The 17,567-nt window shown below is 39.3% G+C and overlaps 3 protein-coding genes across 3 annotated transcripts; 2 read left to right on the top strand and 1 right to left on the bottom strand.

Moving 5' to 3' along the window:
- Window positions 1-285: 285 nt before the first annotated feature.
- Window positions 286-3,830, bottom strand: cd2bp2 (CD2 (cytoplasmic tail) binding protein 2). The gene is made up of 7 exons (XM_034142810.1): window positions 3,720-3,830; window positions 3,339-3,417; window positions 2,732-2,864; window positions 2,050-2,207; window positions 1,384-1,969; window positions 1,213-1,298; window positions 286-565 (listed from the first exon to the last, which is right to left on the bottom strand). Exons 2-7 carry the CDS (start codon window positions 3,411-3,413, stop codon window positions 455-457), a joined length of 1,149 nt encoding a protein of 382 aa, XP_033998701.1. The 5' UTR covers window positions 3,414-3,417; window positions 3,720-3,830; the 3' UTR covers window positions 286-454.
- A 1,289-nt stretch (window positions 3,831-5,119) lies between these two features.
- zgc:153733 (uncharacterized protein LOC556313 homolog) lies at window positions 5,120-8,444 on the top strand. The gene is made up of 4 exons (XM_034143343.1): window positions 5,120-5,469; window positions 6,238-6,326; window positions 6,439-6,742; window positions 7,202-8,444. The coding sequence occupies exons 2-4, from the start codon at window positions 6,246-6,248 to the stop codon at window positions 7,603-7,605; spliced, it is 789 nt and encodes a 262-aa protein (XP_033999234.1). The 5' UTR covers window positions 5,120-5,469; window positions 6,238-6,245; the 3' UTR covers window positions 7,606-8,444.
- Window positions 8,445-13,222: 4,778 nt separating this feature from the next.
- On the top strand, window positions 13,223-17,374 carry mylpfa (myosin light chain, phosphorylatable, fast skeletal muscle a). The gene is made up of 7 exons (XM_034143155.1): window positions 13,223-13,447; window positions 14,121-14,219; window positions 15,342-15,417; window positions 15,505-15,609; window positions 15,901-15,979; window positions 16,080-16,128; window positions 16,543-17,374. Exons 1-7 carry the CDS (start codon window positions 13,445-13,447, stop codon window positions 16,642-16,644), a joined length of 513 nt encoding a protein of 170 aa, XP_033999046.1. The 5' UTR covers window positions 13,223-13,444; the 3' UTR covers window positions 16,645-17,374.
- Window positions 17,375-17,567: the final 193 nt, after the last annotated feature.

The raw sequence follows: 17,567 nt of genomic DNA, 5'->3' as shown, positions 1-17,567 counted from the left end.
TCTTTTAAATATGTTCACATTATCTTTTTTTGTCATTTTTTATGACTAATCGCAATTCAATATTGATGTTTAAAATGATGCCGGTTAAATTTACAAATTAGTACAGTAGTACATTTTACATTAACAGTAGTAGGTAAACAAGTGTAAAACAAAGAATTAGCCATAAATGTCAATGTGCAAATGAAAGTCACGTGGAACAGCGATTTATATTTTACTCAGTGACCAGAATTAAATCAATTCTTACTGACCTTAGTTAAAAAAAGAATAAAATGGTTTATGGCAACACCACGTTCATGAGTCATTTATTTAAAAACAATGTACAGAAAACAAAGCCTCTGTTAAAATTACATATTTAACGCAAAATCCTTGGTTGAATAGACAGAAGACGGGCTTAGGCCAAAAGATGACTGTCAAGAGTGATTGTGATTATAATGAATTAGCAGTTATACACAAATCATGTATACAGCTCAAAATCGATTCTCTTAGAGTTGTAGAACTGCGCTCCCTCCTGGTCGATCCTCTTGCAGTAAACGCCTGTGCTGAAATAGCCTTCATCCACCCAACCCTGGAAAACAGACAAGAAGATTAGAACCAACCAGGGGAGATTGAGGCTAAAGGTAGAACCAACCTGGAGCACAATAATCTCAAGACATAATGGGATTTACAATTAAGTTTGCACGTACATTAGTTCTGAGGAGAAGAAATAGTCATAAAGGTAAATGCCTGAATTAGGTTGCATCAGTACAGGTGCAAGTTATATAGTTTGTGCGTGTGGAACTGATTCAAGCACTCCTCCTAATGCACATTATCATTTGTGCCTTTTCTCTTTCTATTATTCTCTCTTTTTTTGGAATTCTCAATGACATCTTAGTATTACATCATAGGAAATACTTTTCAGTTCGATTGGGTAATGTGACCTGTTCCCTTTTGGGAAAAGTGTATGTTCAATGTTTGCAAAGTGTGAAATGGAAATATGAGAAATGTTCTTTATTTTTTAAATGAAATAACTCCACCACAGTTGTCAGTAATTTGCTACTTCCGTCCCAAACAAGAGGATTGTGTTGAATCTCTGCCTTAATACGAAGTTGTTGTTTTTTTGCTGTACCGGACTCACACCAAAGCGTGAATCCTTAACCAGGGTATGACCCAAACAGTAACCGAAACACGTAAGAACTGCTTTGTCATTAAAACAAAATGGGTTTAAGAGGATACCTGCATCTGCTGACTGTTGAAGGGTCCAAAAACCTCGGAATCATCCGTATTTTCCCATTTGTACTCCCACATCACCCCGTCACTCACTGAAAAAGACAAAACAGAATTTAACAAAACAAGAAATGTAGTTCTATTTAAAAAGGGAAATGAATACCAGTAAAACTGAAAAACCTGTGTTGTCTTCTTCCTCGTCTGATTTGCCTGTATTCTTCTCGTCAAATTTGTCTGCGAACATGTCCAGTTCATCTTCCTCTCCATCACCACCTGGGCTCTTCTTCACGGCTGGGCGCTTGCTGTTCATGCTTTTCATCAAATAGGCCAGTTTTTCATATGTTTGCTGATAGATCTCAAACATCCCAGATCCAACCAATCTGTCAGCTAATGCTGTGAGTCTGTCAAGCTTCTCTGTGTCTCTTTTTGCCTCCTCTGTGGGTTTACTGTCTTCCCTCAGCTTCCCCTTCTTCCGTCCTCCAAGGCCTCCTAGCCGCCGGAGCGCCTTGGCAACCGTCTCCCCAGGATGCAACAGTTCGACCACAGCCTCAGTGAGCTGGTGCTGTGTGAAGGACGCCAGAGGGTCCTCTGCAGGCTCCATTTCCTCCTCCTCCATCTCCTCTGCTTCCTCAGTGTTTGCTTGGCCTGCCTGCTTCTCTTCCCTCTGTTTCTCTTCCTCAGCCTCATCCTCATCACCGACTCTGCGTTTCCGTTTCGCTCCAAGACCTTTCTTCTTTTGTTTGAAAGGTTGTTCTTTTACTCTCACCTGGAAGAAGCGACTTATATTATTACACAGTGCTTGAAAGGTTTTCAGAGATGAAGAAAATATCCCTAAAATAAACATACCCAGTCAATGTTGTCAAGCCAGTTGTCTCTTATCTCTTCTTCCTTTTTGACGAAGTAGTTTCCTTCAGAGTCAAAGTATCCTTCCTGCATCTCCTCATCCAGGTTGAAAGGTGTAATAGAAACTCCCTCGTCATAGTCGATTGTTGCTCCCTCTTGGCCTGAAGACATAGTGAGTGTGGTTTAAGGTGACATCTTTAATGACGCTTCATGTTTAGACAAAATATTTACTTTCCACACTACACATATCACTGGTATATAGAAAGGCTGAACCAACTCATTTGAAGCATAATCCCTAAAATGTCTTTCAAAATTCAAAATTAACATTTGAATGCTGCACTTTGTTTTTTGTAGGAATACAATATTGTTTAAATTCTGCCCAGTTGTATATAGAGATTTAGCTGAACTTAAATTGTATTATTATACTATTTGTAGAATTAGATATTTTGTGGTGGCTGTATAGAATTGTTTTGGAATAATTTGATCTAAACATTTCAAAAGAATAAATAACACAATTTCAAAATGACATTCAACACAGCCCTAGTATGTAGCAGACGTGGTCAAACTTTTTTTTAGAAGAACATGGAAATATAAAAGCAAAAGTGTATGTGCCTTTTTGTTTATTCAATACATGTATACTTGAAGCATAAGTCATATCATAGTTCAACAATTAAACAAGACATACCCTCCACGTCATCACTGGCCAGCATATCATATTTGTTGGTGATTTTTGTGTCTTCCCCTTCATCCTCTTCATCGCTATCAAGGGAGTGTTTGCCCTTAAACCTAGCACCTGGTCCAGTAACAGCCTCACAAGTCTGGTTCAAGCACAAGGGAAAGAGTTAAAAATGTGCATTAAAACATAATTGAACATTTCAGTAACATTTTCCTGCTAGTTTAAGCAACTTGTGTTCTGATAACAATGTTGTTGATCTGGCTCTAAGGCACACTACATGTCCGTTCATAAAGACTTACATTTGAAATTGATAATTGTACTTAACCTGAGTATTTCCAAAGGAATCTTATTAACATTAAAATATATACTCCACTACATTAATGAAAACCCATGTGTCTCAAAATGTGTTGGTTCTTCTGTAAAACTAAAAGATGAATATTCCTTTATGGTTTGAAAACATTCTACTTCTGAAGGTAAATAAACTATTAAAAACCCTTCTTGGATGACAACGAGGCTTTTTAAGGGAATACAAAGTTGACTTGTGATATACGCTACTTGAGTGGGATGTAATCCGATCTTTTGTTTGTAAACAATGATGTGAACGGGACGGTTGAACCTTTTTGCTTGGGACGTCTTCTTCCAGCTCTATCTCCCCTTCCCCGTCCTCAAATGTTACTTTCCTCTTCGGCATGGTTCTACAGAAGACAAGACAGTGGCTCTTATTATTCAGAAGTGGCTGTAACAGTGGTGGCTGTGTTACTTAGATCCTGTTTACGTTGTGAATACGAGCGGTAACCTCAGAGCTCATGTTAGCATCGTTGCTAAAACATTAGCCAACAAAGTAGACACGCAGCGTGTAAACAACAAGAAAAAGCATAGGTCACAGTCCACCCTCAGGCTAGAGGCAGGTTTACATGAAGTAAACTAGTACAATTCAACCTGCATATTAAATTGATATGACAAATAAACTGATATTTAGCTGAAAAATTGATCAAACCCTGCTGAAATGAATTCAAACGACGTTCGTTTTCTTTTCTTCTTCTATGGTTTTCTTCTTCCTCTCTTTCTCAATGTTAATGCTGGTTGGTAGATGACAGACCGGGGCATTACCGCCACCACCTGTTGGGGAGGTTGGTTCACATTCGGAATGACGGTGATATTTATTTGCAACATACGGAAATAATAATAATGAATATAAAAAATGTACAGGCTACTAAGCACAACGTATGTAGTGTTTTTCAGAGGAAATTAGCCATGTCGGCTAAAGCTGCTCCATTTACTGTTTTTGTGACAGTTCATCAATGGGGACTGTCCACAACACTATAAATAAATAAACTAAACTAAATATAAAAAATGTACAGGCTACTAACCACAAAGTATGTAGTATTTTTCAGAGGGAAAAATAAAATACCAACATTTGTGAAAAAACATCGGGCGGAATTCTGGAAAGACAAAAGTGGCCAGTGAATCTCAAACTATTGAAAGGTTCATATGGGATTAAAAGTTCTCAAATATAAACTGGAGGCAGTTCATGATACAATGTCTAGAAACTGTCAATTAAGGTACTCAAAGGGGATGGGTATTTTTATTTCCTTTAACAGACAAACTGTCCTGTACTATGTATAATGTGCTGAAAGTGTCATGTCTGCAAAAAACCAATAGCCTACAAATATTTTGAAAAAAAATTAAATTAAAATAAAGGTACTCAAATAACTTATTTGAGTACCTTTGGTAATAGTGGATTTATAATAAGAATTTGCTGGTCTAAGTGTATCTCTTAGAATGGGACATATGATAAAACTTATGTGTAACCCACACTCAAAAGTCAAAAGTCAAAATTCAAAATTCAAATGTGCATTTTAACCATAGTTGTCTAGAGTACAGTTTATCTTAGGTGAGCACACATTTGTACTTATATCTCACACTTATTTTTGCATGAATATGAGTTGAAACTATTGGCGTTCAAGTTTAACCTTTAGTTCTCGATTGAGGCTGCGGTGACGCACTCCCCAGTATAATAAACCCTGTAAATCTCTTCACCTTGAACTCATTTAGACTTTGAATCACTTGGGGTCCTTCAGGATACAAAGGATAAGTGTGTGTCAGAAATAGAAACAACAAGCAAAGAAATGTAGAGGCACAATCCAAAGGTCATGTAATGCCCATATTTCCTTACATTATATAAGAATTTTAGAGCTAAATGCAGAGCAAAGGATCAGGGTATAACATTGAGATAATTTGACTGAATCGTCAGTATTCACCAAATAACATTTGCTTTACACACCATTATAGTTTAAAATAACACTCAACTGACATCAAGAAAAGTGACACAGAATGCAGAAGTGAGAGGGCCGATGAAAATACATCAGATCTCACTTCAACATCCAGCATCTCACTTCCAGCAGTTCTTATCAGCGACTGCTTGGTTCGGCTGATCCACCAGGCAGCTCGGGGTAGACTCAAGCGGAGAGGAGAGAGAATATAATATGTCAGGATTTTGTTACCAGGAAGTGGGGCGAGTTATTTATATTTCAACACTCATCCTCTCGTACCCGAGGGAGAACCAGTGCTAGTAACCTGAAACTATATTCAAACATTGTCTGGTTCTGGATGCAACGAACTGATGAACAATTAGCTTTCTGCTTAGAAACTCTGCGGACCCTGAGAAGAGAATCTGTAAATGTTAATAATGTAAGGACTGTGTGGAAGGGTAAAGTGACCCTGTGAGGGATTTAACATTGGCAGAGGTAAGTCGGAGTCACTGTTTTCTATTCTGTCACTGCTGTGTGAGTCACTATGAGAACTATGGAGGAACATGTTTTTATTGGTATTACTTTAATTTTGCTACTGGTATTGTCATTATAACTTATACATTATTGCAGTTTGTAGTATTTTACTATTACATTAGTATTTAAAGTAAAGGGTCCTGCTTTAACTTGGGGTCACTCTGACAGAGGCTTTTAAACCTCAAGCATAATGAATATTAATATAGTTGAAAGTGAAAACCCTATAGCTCTTATTTTAAACCAGGTTATTGGATGATTTCAATTGTTTTGCTCATTCCTTTACTGACGCATCCGTACCTAAGAAGTATCTAACTGTTATAGCTGATTTAGATGGGGCCAATTCTTCTTCTTCATACAGGCCTGCAGGTTCCACTTGTTTTCAACATGGTGGGTGCATTACACCTTTCATAGTTTTGTTAAGTAAAAGGAATATAAATAACTAAGATTAAATAAGCATATACGTATTATGTATTATGTATTATGAAATACTAAACAGATGTACCTCAAAGAATACTTTTTAATCCTTAAGTAATGATATTGTCTATTACATGGACGAAGCTGCTTTCAAACCTTAATTATAAGTATAGTTTGAGGATATTTAAGATGTACTGAATTTAACTTAATAAAAAAGTGAGAATTTATTGTAGCTGGAGTTATTATTAAATGTATACATGCCAGGGAGTTTCTATATCTTATGCCCTGAATGTTAAATCACTTTCTCTTCTTCAGGTGGTGGGATGAAGCTCCATGAGAAGATTCTGACCCATTACCTTTCATGCACCTCTCCGGTAGATAAAGAAGGATACCTTTTCAAAAAGGTTTGGATGAACAAAAAACACAGACAACATGATATAACTAAATCATAAATTCTGATTTCCTTGTAAGGGTAAATGTAATAATCCAGTTTTCCTTTGCCATGTTTCTTTGTAGAAAGAGAGAAATGCCACCTACCAGCGGCGGTGGTTTGTCCTGAAGGCCAACCTGCTCTTCTACCAGGATCGCCCCGCTGACAGACACCTGCTGGGGGTCATTGTGCTGGAGGGCTGTGCGGTCCGGCGCTCTGAGTCTGAAGGACAGTTTGCCTTTTCCCTGGTGTTTGAAGGGCCCGGACTGAAAACATACAGGTTTGCAGCCGGGGACGGTCAGACTCAGGAGAGCTGGGTGAAAGCTTTGCTCTCAGCCAGCCACTGCTACCTCTCCCTGCTGGTGAGAGACCTGGGGAGGCAGTATGAAGGTGTGTGGTCTGTTTATTGGTACCAAGAGATATTTCTATATGGTTAAAAACTCTTTTCAAAATAACTCTTTACTCATTGCCTGCATTATGATTTGCTCTTTCAGTATCTTGTGAAGTTTTACAAATTGTTAAAAAGAATAATTACCTTCTATTGAGGAGTATAAGCTATAGCAATAATTAGGCAACAAGCAAAGACTTCAGAAATGTATTTAATAACTTTTTTGAAGGCCTAGTGATGATTTAATAGATGTATTACAAACATTTAGTTGGACTAGAAGACACATTTTGTTGCCCATTTCCCCCTGTTGCGTTAACAGGGACAGTGTTATCAATCTCATTATCTAAAACTAAATGAACATAACATGTCAAACTATTCCTCTGCGAAAGCTTTTATATAAATGTGTATCACTTCATTTGTTTTATGAAGAGTCTAAACTAATTTCCTGTTTCCATCTGCAGAAGCTAAACAGCAGCAAGGCTCCGGTGCGTCTCGTCACAGTTCCTCTCTCAGTGCCCTCACACAGCCCACTCACTTCCTGCCTGTGCAGGGCCGAGCAACAGTGGTCCGGGAGGGGAGAAGCTACAGCGCCTGCCCTGTTTTACAAACACAGTCAACACCACCCAAAGTGGTGGCTAAAAAGTCCCCTAAGCTGTGGCCCAGGAGAAATGCTCACGTTACACCGCTTAATGGACCGGCACCTTTGTACGGGGAATGGCCTTTGGTTGGGTTTGATCCACTGGAGGACTTCAGCAAACTTCATGATTATTATGGCCAAGAAGTGAAGAAAGCAAGAGAGGAATGGCTGCGGAGTCGACGAGCAGAAGATGACTGCATCGATGGACACCTCATCGATCTTGGGTGAAAGAAAAACCTGAGGGTTACAGACCATGTAAGAGGAAGCGAGATGGAGTGATTCATGTGTGTCAAGAGGAACTGAACCTGAAGGGTTGTGGGTTCGTCTGTATTTAGGAACATAAGAGACGAAGGCCCTGACACAAGCTGTACATGTGCTAAATGTTCCCAAGGATGAGCTTTGTATTTTAGATATGTTTTTATAGAAGTTGTTCATTTTCCTGAGCCAAGACGGCCTTCAGGTGACCATGGGATGCAACAGAGAACAAGCTAAGGAATCTGCACCAGAGGGTGAGAACCAGGAGCTGCTGGTGTCTGCACATCTGCACCTTTTGGACATGAAGCAGGGTCTTTTACTGCAGCACCTTGAATGACATTAATGCATTTCACAATGTCTCTGTTTTATTTAAGTGATTAATCCGCAACAGTGTAACAGTCAGCGAACAGGAGCTTGATGGAGTATTATTACCACTTAAGATTTTCATACTTTGACATGTCAAAATGTCTTCCACGCAAACGCCCTTTCCTTGTTTGTTCTCATGGACTTCCTGATAAAAGGGACCTACACACCTGTTGCTGACTACATATTCATATACTGTATATGTGGTACAAATGATGAGTATTAGTATTAAGCAAAGAGTATTATACATGTATCATTGCACTTAAAAACTAAATTGATCTGTCAACCTGTAGGATCTATGAGTCAAACAGAGAACAAGACTTTCATATAGGCCTAGTTCAAATCAGCAAGTTACTTTTAAAGGTCTCATGACCTCATTTCTACTGATCATAATTCCATTGTTGAGGTCTACTAGAATAGATTTACATTGTTCAATGTTCCAAACTCACATTGGTTTTCTCATACAGCATCTCTGTATAGTATGTGTATTCACTCTCTGTCCTAAACGGCTTCTTGGAGCTCCTGCCCCCCCCTCCCTATGAGCCCACTGTGCTCTGATTGGTCAGATCGCCCACTCTGTTCTGATGAGTCCACCACCGCTACAGCGGAACATCAGTGATTATGTGTTACAATGGCGTTTGTTAGCAACCAGAAAATGACACCAGTAATGACAAACAGATGAGAATGCTGCGTGGGGTCTGGGTGCCGTGTTGGCGGGACGTTGCGGGGCTCGCTGCTCCGCCCTTTGAGGCTCGAGGAGCGGACAGTGTGAGCTGTATTACTGGTGTCGTTTCCTGGTTGCTGCGTGGGGTCTGCGAGACAGCGAGACACCGCGGAACTCAGCCTGAGCACACACACAAACTCACAGCCAGGCTGTTAGCCACACAGTTCGCCACACACTCACAGCCTGAGAAAAGATAAGGCTGAGTGAGTGTGTGTGCCGGCGAAACTCCGCGGAGTAGCGCAGCTGAGAAAAGATAAGGCTGAGTGAGTGTGTGTGTGTGAGGAGCTCCACGGATTGGTCCATTTGGACCAATTGGTCTATTTGGTCGTCGTTACGTCACTGTGACCAGGAAGAAAAACATGGAAAAAGAAAAATCTCCAACGAGGCGTTCTGGGGCAGCATAGACAGGTCTTTTCTGGGTTAGAGTTGTACTCGCTACAGGGTGTACTTTGAGGGTTTGTGACTTTGCAGACTGTTTACATGCAGAAAAAGCTACATAACACACAAGGGGACTGGTAATAACCAGAAAACCATGTCATGGGACCTTCAAACAAAAACATAGCACACACATCATTGGTTACGTGTCAAAATGTCCTTCATAAAAAATTCCTTTTTCTCTTTGTTTGTTATTATATTTAGCAAATAGTGTTATAAATGTTTATTTGCATGACAAATAAAATTGGTTTGACTTAAAACATCATGATCATAAGGTTGACACACACACACACACACACACACACACACACACACACACACACACACACACACACACACACACACACACACACACACACACAACCATACATGTGTCCACATATGGCTACATACAGTTTATCGTAAATGGCAGTCAGTAGAGGATGGTCAACAGCAGAGGGCGCTGCAGGCACAATGTGTTGGAGGGAAACACCTGCCTTACAGAGTAGGCTGTACAGTATATTAATCAGAAACAGCACAGATATTTATAGAAGTATGCAGGAAACAAAAATATGAAGCAGCTGGCTTTTAAACTGAGTTGAATATTTTAGTAAGTGCTTTTCATCGAGTTATCTCCCCATTTACTTGGATCATTACAACGCGACTGACTGTGATTTCCATTAAATCCAATGACACAAAGCAAGTGAATGCTGTCATCTCACTTTACCCAACACGTTAAATTAACTGTATTGTGATGCATGTTGCACAATCCTAAATGGGGTCAAATGACAAGACAGGGCAAGTGAGGTTCCCAAACACCAGCATATATATCATACAACTCTGACATGTGGCATGTCACCGAGGTTCCTTGAGGTCGTCTTTCCCCATAGGTTAAGCTTCCCTACATTCCTCCTCCTACAGACAGACAGACATACCAATCGCCTAAAAAATGATAGATGGCTTCAGAGGAGCGTGGTGACAAGTGTCCCATTACCGCAGCAAACCCCACAAATGTACTCACATCTGTATGGAAACACTTCCTCACGGGAGCGTTGTACACACGCTGTGTTATGTCAGACCATTGTTATCACAGATATCACATATGTTACCACAGATATCATTGAAAATAATCTCATACTTAAAGTATGAGATTATTTTCAATGATATCTGTGAATGATAGCATATGGAAACTAGTGGGCCAAAACCTTTTGCAGTTAATTTATAAAAGGAGAATGATCCTTTCTCTTCTTTTTACTTATTTCTTATTTTTCAGTGTTATGAGACATTTGAAAAACATAATCAATAACATTTCTTGACAACAATATTTCTAACAATATTTAATTTCATTAAATAGTATGAGTTGAATTCCAGACATTCTTTTTAAAGTACATGTGTCTTCATGGAGAGGCCTAGCACTGACTCTTCAACATGCTTTTAAATGTAATAATCATCACTTGATCAATGCACAAATATCTTAATATAAATATGTAAATACATTATTTTACCTTTTATGCTCTTAACCTTTTATTTTTATTTATTTTTATATTGCCATATTTTATCCAATATGCTCCTTTAGATACCTTTTTACTTATTGTTCCTTATAGCTTTGTTAAGCACCTTGAGATGACGTTGTCTTTAAAGTGTGCTATATAAATCAAATGTATTATTATTATTAAATTGTTAATTGGCAATTGTAATGCCTTAATTTCCCCTTAAATTACAGCATTAGGGGGCTGTTTTAGGGGACCCCTTTAATGTACTGCTTCCATACACATTCCACCTTAATTTCAATATAAAAGTTAAAATGGAAATACAAAAATATAGAGCATCTTGTTTCGTATTAAATGTCAATGTGTACACATTTAAAATCATTTAATAAAGTATTAACCTACACCTCTTGTTTAAAATCCCAGTCAGATCATGCGCTGTGCCATATTTCATTTCTGCAACAAGGTGGTGATAATCTAGTGAACCTGGGGTCAAAGGTCAACAGGAAAACAAGGGGGAGTCTGACAGCTATGACAGGCTCTGGATGTCTGGATAAATAAATCCCTGTCTGATCCTTATTACTGCAGGCGTGGAAACCAGTAAAAAAACGGAGTCATGACTCATGAAAGAGCATCAGTGGAAACAAAGGCAACAATGACCAATGAGCTCAGAATGGGTGGGGGAAATATTTCTCCATTAGAGAAGATTAGAAAAGTAAAAGAGATTATCTGTGAGGAAAATTTGGATATTAAACCTTCGGCAAAACGAACGGAAAGCTGTTAGTTCTTGGGGCCCGCGCATTGGCAGACTGTCAAGTTTATTTAGCTATTCTGGTCGCCCTCAGCTGTCCTTTTTATGCTATTCTGGGAATGTCTGCTGCCATCACCCTGCCAAGTAATCCCTGTATATTTAGGGGGAGAAATGGTGGGTACACACGAGAGAGGGGGGGCCGGGGGGGGCAAACAGTTGGGAAAGTGATCATAACTGAGGCCAATCACCAAACACACACCTTCATAGTGATGAGAACCCAGACTGCAGCTAGAGGAAAATGGTGCCTTTAATTGGCTGGCAGGTTGTTGTTCATTTAGCGCTGACAGCAAAAACTCATCCTCGAGGAAAAAACTATTAAACTATGGTAAAAATCAAATGTATTCCTATTTTCATTTCTATTTCTTTCTTTAAGACCAGACATACAAAGTGGTTGCCAGAAAACCACACCATGGTGCACATAAAGAGTGAATCTAGGTAACATTGAAGAAAATATTTTAAAGAAAATCATACATTAAGACTTGCATAAAAACAGGGATTGCAAGAAGTGGTTGAACCTAGATAGATGAAACTAAATATACAATAATATTACATTTACAAAAAAGACAAAAAAAAACAATCAATGATCAATCAGTCAAATAAGATGCTTCAACTTTTGAACCACTTCTGCCCACAGTAAATGTATGTAAACGTCACCATTTCTTGTGTCTTTATATTTTTCCACTACTCCGTTATTCAGAAACAAATATTTAATAATGATTTATTAGCTATTTGTACTACTGTACCTGATAGTGTTTGTATGTCAACAGTCTTGGTCTTAGTCTATGGTGTATCATGTAAGTTAATCACAAAAAAGTATTATGTTAATGTCAATGATGTCAAAGATAATGATGATGATAAATAGTATTGTTAGTCGATTACATTTAGTTTAAACTTTCAATTGTTACTTCAAATATAACCTTAAAAAGTGAAGTGGATAGGAATTTTACGGATTTGACAGATTAATTTGACGTAGTTTGAGTCAGAACAAAAATTTGAATACTTTTCTATTTTGTTATATATTTTATTGTCATTAATTAGATCAACAAACCATCTCAATACTCCCAATTCATCAAAACAAGTCAAACTAGTACATTTGAAAAAGCAATGAGGGAAAAAACAAATATATAAAGATGTGTCCTTAGGGAAGTGAAGCCTGGTAAGCATGATTGCATGTTGGGAGTATGTAATACAAACCTATGGATTCAATTCAGTGTGGGCATGCATATCTAAAAATATATTATTATTTTATATCTTACACCAGTTAAATGTGTAATATTGCCTTGTGCAGTGTTTCACATAAAACAGGATACATATATTCTTCCATTATGTTTGTTGTGTGAAAAGATATTTTGATGAGATGATATCTAAGAGATGAGTTAGAGAGAGATCCTTTAATAGTACATACTTGATGTTACTCCAGGGCCCCTCCCATCACCTTGGATCGGAAAATCTCAAATTGGACATTAGCATAATTCAAATGAGCAAACGGAGCTTTGCACATAGTAGAAGCTGCATCGGTTAAATCACATTCTGTAATATAGCCATGGACATCACGAACCAAAAATAAAGTCAGTGATTGGCTGCTGCGCCTTTCTGCAGGCCGATGGAGGTGGACAGAGCGGGTGGGGAGACAGTGTCCAGTGGTCAAACAAGCATCTATGTCCCGAATGTCCTTATTAGTCCAAGTGGGACTGCAAACCTACAGCATGGTCCCTCAGATATCAGGTTTACTTAATTCCAAGACTCCTGTGTCTATTTCTGATCTCCTGTAAGGTGATACACCGCCCCGCCATTCTGTCTCGATCACTTTTGCCATCAGTTCATCCCTGACCATCCTCGCTCTCCCTCCATCCCTCTCTCTCTTTTTTTATCCCCATCCAAACTTGAGGCTGTGGCTAAAGTTAGATTGGCCAGCAGAGGGGTATATAAGCCCCCCGGTGATGTTTGTATGATGCGGCTTCACACAACCATCTCCTTCTTCATCAACCAAACCTCCACTCACACCGTCTAAAGATGGTGAGTACCAGGTCTCCCCACATCTCTGCACTCCTCTGGTGGGAATATCAAAGCCAACCCTGTGGATTAACTCTGATTTTGATGCTTTTTTTTTTTGTAGGAGTTTAAAATAATCATTACAAAAAAGATGGGAGTATTACCAGCAATGTTTTAAGATGAAATCATTTTGGACAATTTTTGTGGATTTTTGGATAATTCCAGCAGTTGGCGATGCAGTTGAAAGGATGTTTGGGTTCTGATGTGTCGTTAAATTCTAGTTTTGCATAATGCATGCAACCAAATGCATCTCATATTGGTAATCTGATGTTAACTAACCTGAGGATTGCACATTAACTTGTGCCGGCTGCAAAAGCAGTACCTCCCAAACTGGGGGTTAAGACCTCTCCATGGTTAACAAGCTCGATCTGAGGGGTCAGTGATGAAGAAGGAAAATATTAATTTGCAAGACAAAACTAATTTCTCCCTTTTTTTTTCTTATCCTTGTTTAATCCTTTTGGGCATCAAACAATTATTCAAATTTAACACTGAAAATGAAAGAAGTTCATTGGAGACAAACTCTCTTTTTGGTGGATATCTGCAGGTATCGCTTAATGCTAAGGGGTAGCATTACTGTGAGTTTGCCCTAAAATGTAACTGACTTTCTTGACGATGTTCTCATGTGTTTATCCTCCAGGCACCAAAGAAGGCAAAGAGGAGGCAGGCAGCAGGAGACAGCGGTTCTTCCAATGTGTTCTCCATGTTTGAGCAGAGCCAGATTCAGGAGTACAAAGAGGTAAAGTTTGTCCGGCAACACAGCAATACTCTCCATTCGAATGTATCCGCATCATTCATGGCAGGCATTCAAGACTTCTGTGTTACTTCTAATTCATTGATAGTTAGATGTTTAGAGACTCCGATTCTGAATTAAAGTTACGTTTGTTTCAGTCGGTTACCAAAATACATTACGATGTATACAGTTGGATTATGCAGCTCTTGTATCCATTTCCACAGCAGTTGCTATTTTGCTGCTCCCCCTCATCTCCCCTGACCATTTAATAAGCTTGAGAATGCCATTAGGAGGAGCTTGGACATTTCTGTCGCCATCTGAAGCTCTCTACACTTTGTTCACCTTTGACCCACCGCCCAGCTGTCACTCAGACATCTTCTTAAGGCTGAGGCCAGGCAGAACAACTGGATCTCATTACACACATTGTAGTGTAGAACAGATAATGTGAAGGAAAAAGCACATGTGCTCAATTCCATAATTACTTTTGGATGTGATTTGCTGAGCAGAGAAAGAAAAAGGAGATAGTGTGAGGCGTCAAGGGTGTGTGTTGAAATTCAGTAAGGTCAAGGAGATGGGATTTTATTTAGGATGCGTTGCCAAGAGACAGGATAATGATGGTGCTAGTGCTTTTAATGCATGGTCAAAGCATATGTGCTGTGAGTAGAGGAAACATGCCTCCTGTGATAAGGGATATGGGCTCCTTGAGTGGCACTTTGGGAATGTTTGACATGATGATTAGGGAGATCTTAGCACGTCGCATAGAGTAAGAAATAGGAAGGCAGGGGGTGAGTTCAAGTTTAGGCGGTTATCTTAAATTTCATGGACGTAAGTTGCCTAGGGTGAGGAGATCCGACAGCTGTTCCCTAATGACACTTTCCTAATTTAACAGCCCCTCCTCACCCCCCTCGGAAGGCAACTACAGTTACATCTGACTTTTCGGGTGCAGCCTTTTTCTTGCACAATATCCTCTAACAACATTAGTAAATATACTCACCAGCTGCCTATTTAAGGTGATGACAGAGGCCTCCCTAAAGGGTAACAAGGTCTTGTACTGTCCATCAGCGCAGTCCAACTGTCACAAATGCTTCCTTCAGGAAAAAAAACGAAGTCTTCTTGTTTCCTTTTTAGGCGTTCACAATCATTGACCAGAACAGAGACGGTATCATCAGCAAAGATGATTTGAGGGACGTTCTGGCCTCAATGGGTGAGTGCCGCTGTGAAAGATCTTCTGTGGAAAATCATGAGTGACTTTGGCCTCTGGTACTAATCCGACATTTTGGGGGCTTTTTAGGTCAGATGAACACCAAACCTGAGGAGCTGGACGCCATGATCAAGGAGGCCAGCGGCCCCATCAACTTCACCGTCTTCCTCACCATGTTCGGAGAGAAGCTGAAGGGTGGGTGTCTAATTTGAATCAACTGTCTCTCCCACATTGTTGGATGTTTTGTTTTGCAATTCATTAATGATAGTAATCCAATAATATACAAATATGTCACCTTGGGCTGTTCTGTACAATAAGTATTTGTATTACTCATAGATCTATACTTTCACTTCTGAAGGAGTTTTACTGATAAAGGCATAACAAATATTTTGTATTGCTACATTAACCAAGTTTTGAATACTTCGTCCATGGCTGTCAGTCTTTGCAAAGGTTAACTGGCCTCTCTCTCTCTCTTGTCCTCACTAGGTGCTGACCCCGAGGACGTTATTATCACTGCCTTCAAGGTTCTGGACCCCGAGGGTACCGGAAGCATTAAGAAGGAATTGTGAGCATTTTTTTTTGTAAATAATTGTAATGTTCACCATGCATGTCCAAATAGGATCAATTACAATGTTGACTCCCATAATCTGTTTCTCCCACTACAGCCTTGAGGAGCTCCTGACCACCCAGTGCGACAGGTTCACCAAGGATGAGGTAAAATCACAATACAGATACAGTATCTTATTACATAGATATAATGTTAGGTTTTCCATCTCATTTCCTCTGTACTGTAGTACTGGTAATCAGTTTTGATTGTTTTATTGCAAGTTCTCAAGTGTTGTGTGTATTGGCAATGGAGATATCTAACTTCTCTCAGATGGCCCTTGGCTAATACATTAGATACAAATTAAGTATAATTTTTGTACAAAAGATTATTAGTTGTCCAATCGCTAAAGGTTCACCTCAGCTAACAATTTTAAGTATGATTCCTTGTGAGTGTGACTTTTGTTCTTTTATGTTTAAAAGTCAGAGGATAGGTTGAACAATTGACCAAAAACATGTCAAAATGTCAGTAAGATAGTACATATTTTGCCATGCTGACTTTCCAACCCTCATTTTCTCCCTCAGATTAAGAACATGTGGGAAGCCTTCCCCCCTGATGTTGCTGGCAACGTAGACTACAAGAATATCTGCTATGTCATCACACACGGAGAGGAGAAGGAGGAGTAAAGAGAACGCTAGAAGCCCAAGAAAATACAGCAATCCCTATGCTATTCTGCCTCCCTTTCCTCCTCTTCCTCCTCACCATCCCTTTGTGTTAACCCATGTGCTCAGCCGCTCAAGACTTGTCACACTGACACATGAGAGTGCTGATGCACATGGGGTGTCTGTGTCTGCTTATGGGGAAAGGGGGTGATTTCCAATAAAAAGATTATTCTTTAACATCATTTCCATTCACAAGCTTTTCTCAATAATCTTTCCTTGCAACCATCTTCTGTCTTCTCACCTCCACATCTCTGTCTGCCCAGTCACTTCTGCCTCTGAGGTGTTTGTGGTAATAAGATGTGTCCCTATCCTTCCTGCAGTATCTGTGAAGAAGACAGGCTTACTACTGGGATAAGGCACACACTAAATATGGGGACCTCATTCCAAATTTTGAAGATGTCCTCTAGGGTGGAAAAGGCGAGAAGAGGGAGAACATACGCAGGTTAGGAAGGGGGAAAAGTTGTGTCCTTAAAGTGACGACAACTTTTTCCTTGGAAAGTGAAAAAAATAAAAACATAAAAAAACATAAGACTGAAGTAGAGGAGGAAAAGGGTCGAAAGAAAACATAACGGTCTTCGATTTCTTTACCTCCGCTACTTCCTGCAACTATTAAATCCCCTTTTTTTCCCCCATAAGCTGACCTCTTCCTAGCCTTTCCTCTGTAATGAATAAAAGGGTCAAACTGTGAATAAAATCTCTATTCTTTTGTACAATAGTGTGTCTGTTCAGTAAATGTGGAGTAAAAGTGACCTCTTGTGGAGCAGCTTTACAAATAAACATTACATTATAAATAGAAGTAGAAAGTTAAATCTAATCCCAACAGATCAACACCATGTTCCTTTATGCACTGATAGCAAATAACCAATAGCAAACCACTTTTATAGCAG

The sequence above is a fragment of the Trematomus bernacchii genome, unplaced genomic scaffold (assembly GCF_902827165.1).
Source record: "Trematomus bernacchii unplaced genomic scaffold, fTreBer1.1, whole genome shotgun sequence".
Classification (NCBI taxonomy): domain Eukaryota; kingdom Metazoa; phylum Chordata; class Actinopteri; order Perciformes; family Nototheniidae; genus Trematomus; species Trematomus bernacchii.
The sequence above is the reverse complement of the archived record's forward strand: the minus strand, read 5'-3'. Positions and strand labels throughout refer to the sequence as shown.

Bases quoted from the DNA above. Each gene is read 5' to 3' on its own strand.
- cd2bp2 (XM_034142810.1), bottom strand. From the start codon at position 3,413: ATGCCGAAGAGGAAAGTAACATTTGAGGACGGGGAAGGGGAGATAGAG. The intron at 2,208-2,731 runs GTATGTCTTGTT...CTATGTCTTCAG, and splicing joins GGCCAGTGATGACGTGGAGG to GCCAAGAGGGAGCAACAATC. The intron at 1,970-2,049 runs GTATGTTTATTT...CGCTTCTTCCAG, and splicing joins GGCTTGACAACATTGACTGG to GTGAGAGTAAAAGAACAACC.
- zgc:153733 (XM_034143343.1), top strand. From the start codon at position 6,246: ATGAAGCTCCATGAGAAGATTCTGACCCATTACCTTTCATGCACCTCT. The intron at 6,327-6,438 runs GTTTGGATGAAC...GTTTCTTTGTAG, and splicing joins AAGGATACCTTTTCAAAAAG to AAAGAGAGAAATGCCACCTA. The intron at 6,743-7,201 runs GTGTGTGGTCTG...TTCCATCTGCAG, and splicing joins CCTGGGGAGGCAGTATGAAG to AAGCTAAACAGCAGCAAGGC.
- mylpfa (XM_034143155.1), top strand. The intron at 15,418-15,504 runs GTGAGTGCCGCT...GGGGCTTTTTAG, and splicing joins GGACGTTCTGGCCTCAATGG to GTCAGATGAACACCAAACCT. The intron at 15,610-15,900 runs GTGGGTGTCTAA...TGTCCTCACTAG, and splicing joins GTTCGGAGAGAAGCTGAAGG to GTGCTGACCCCGAGGACGTT.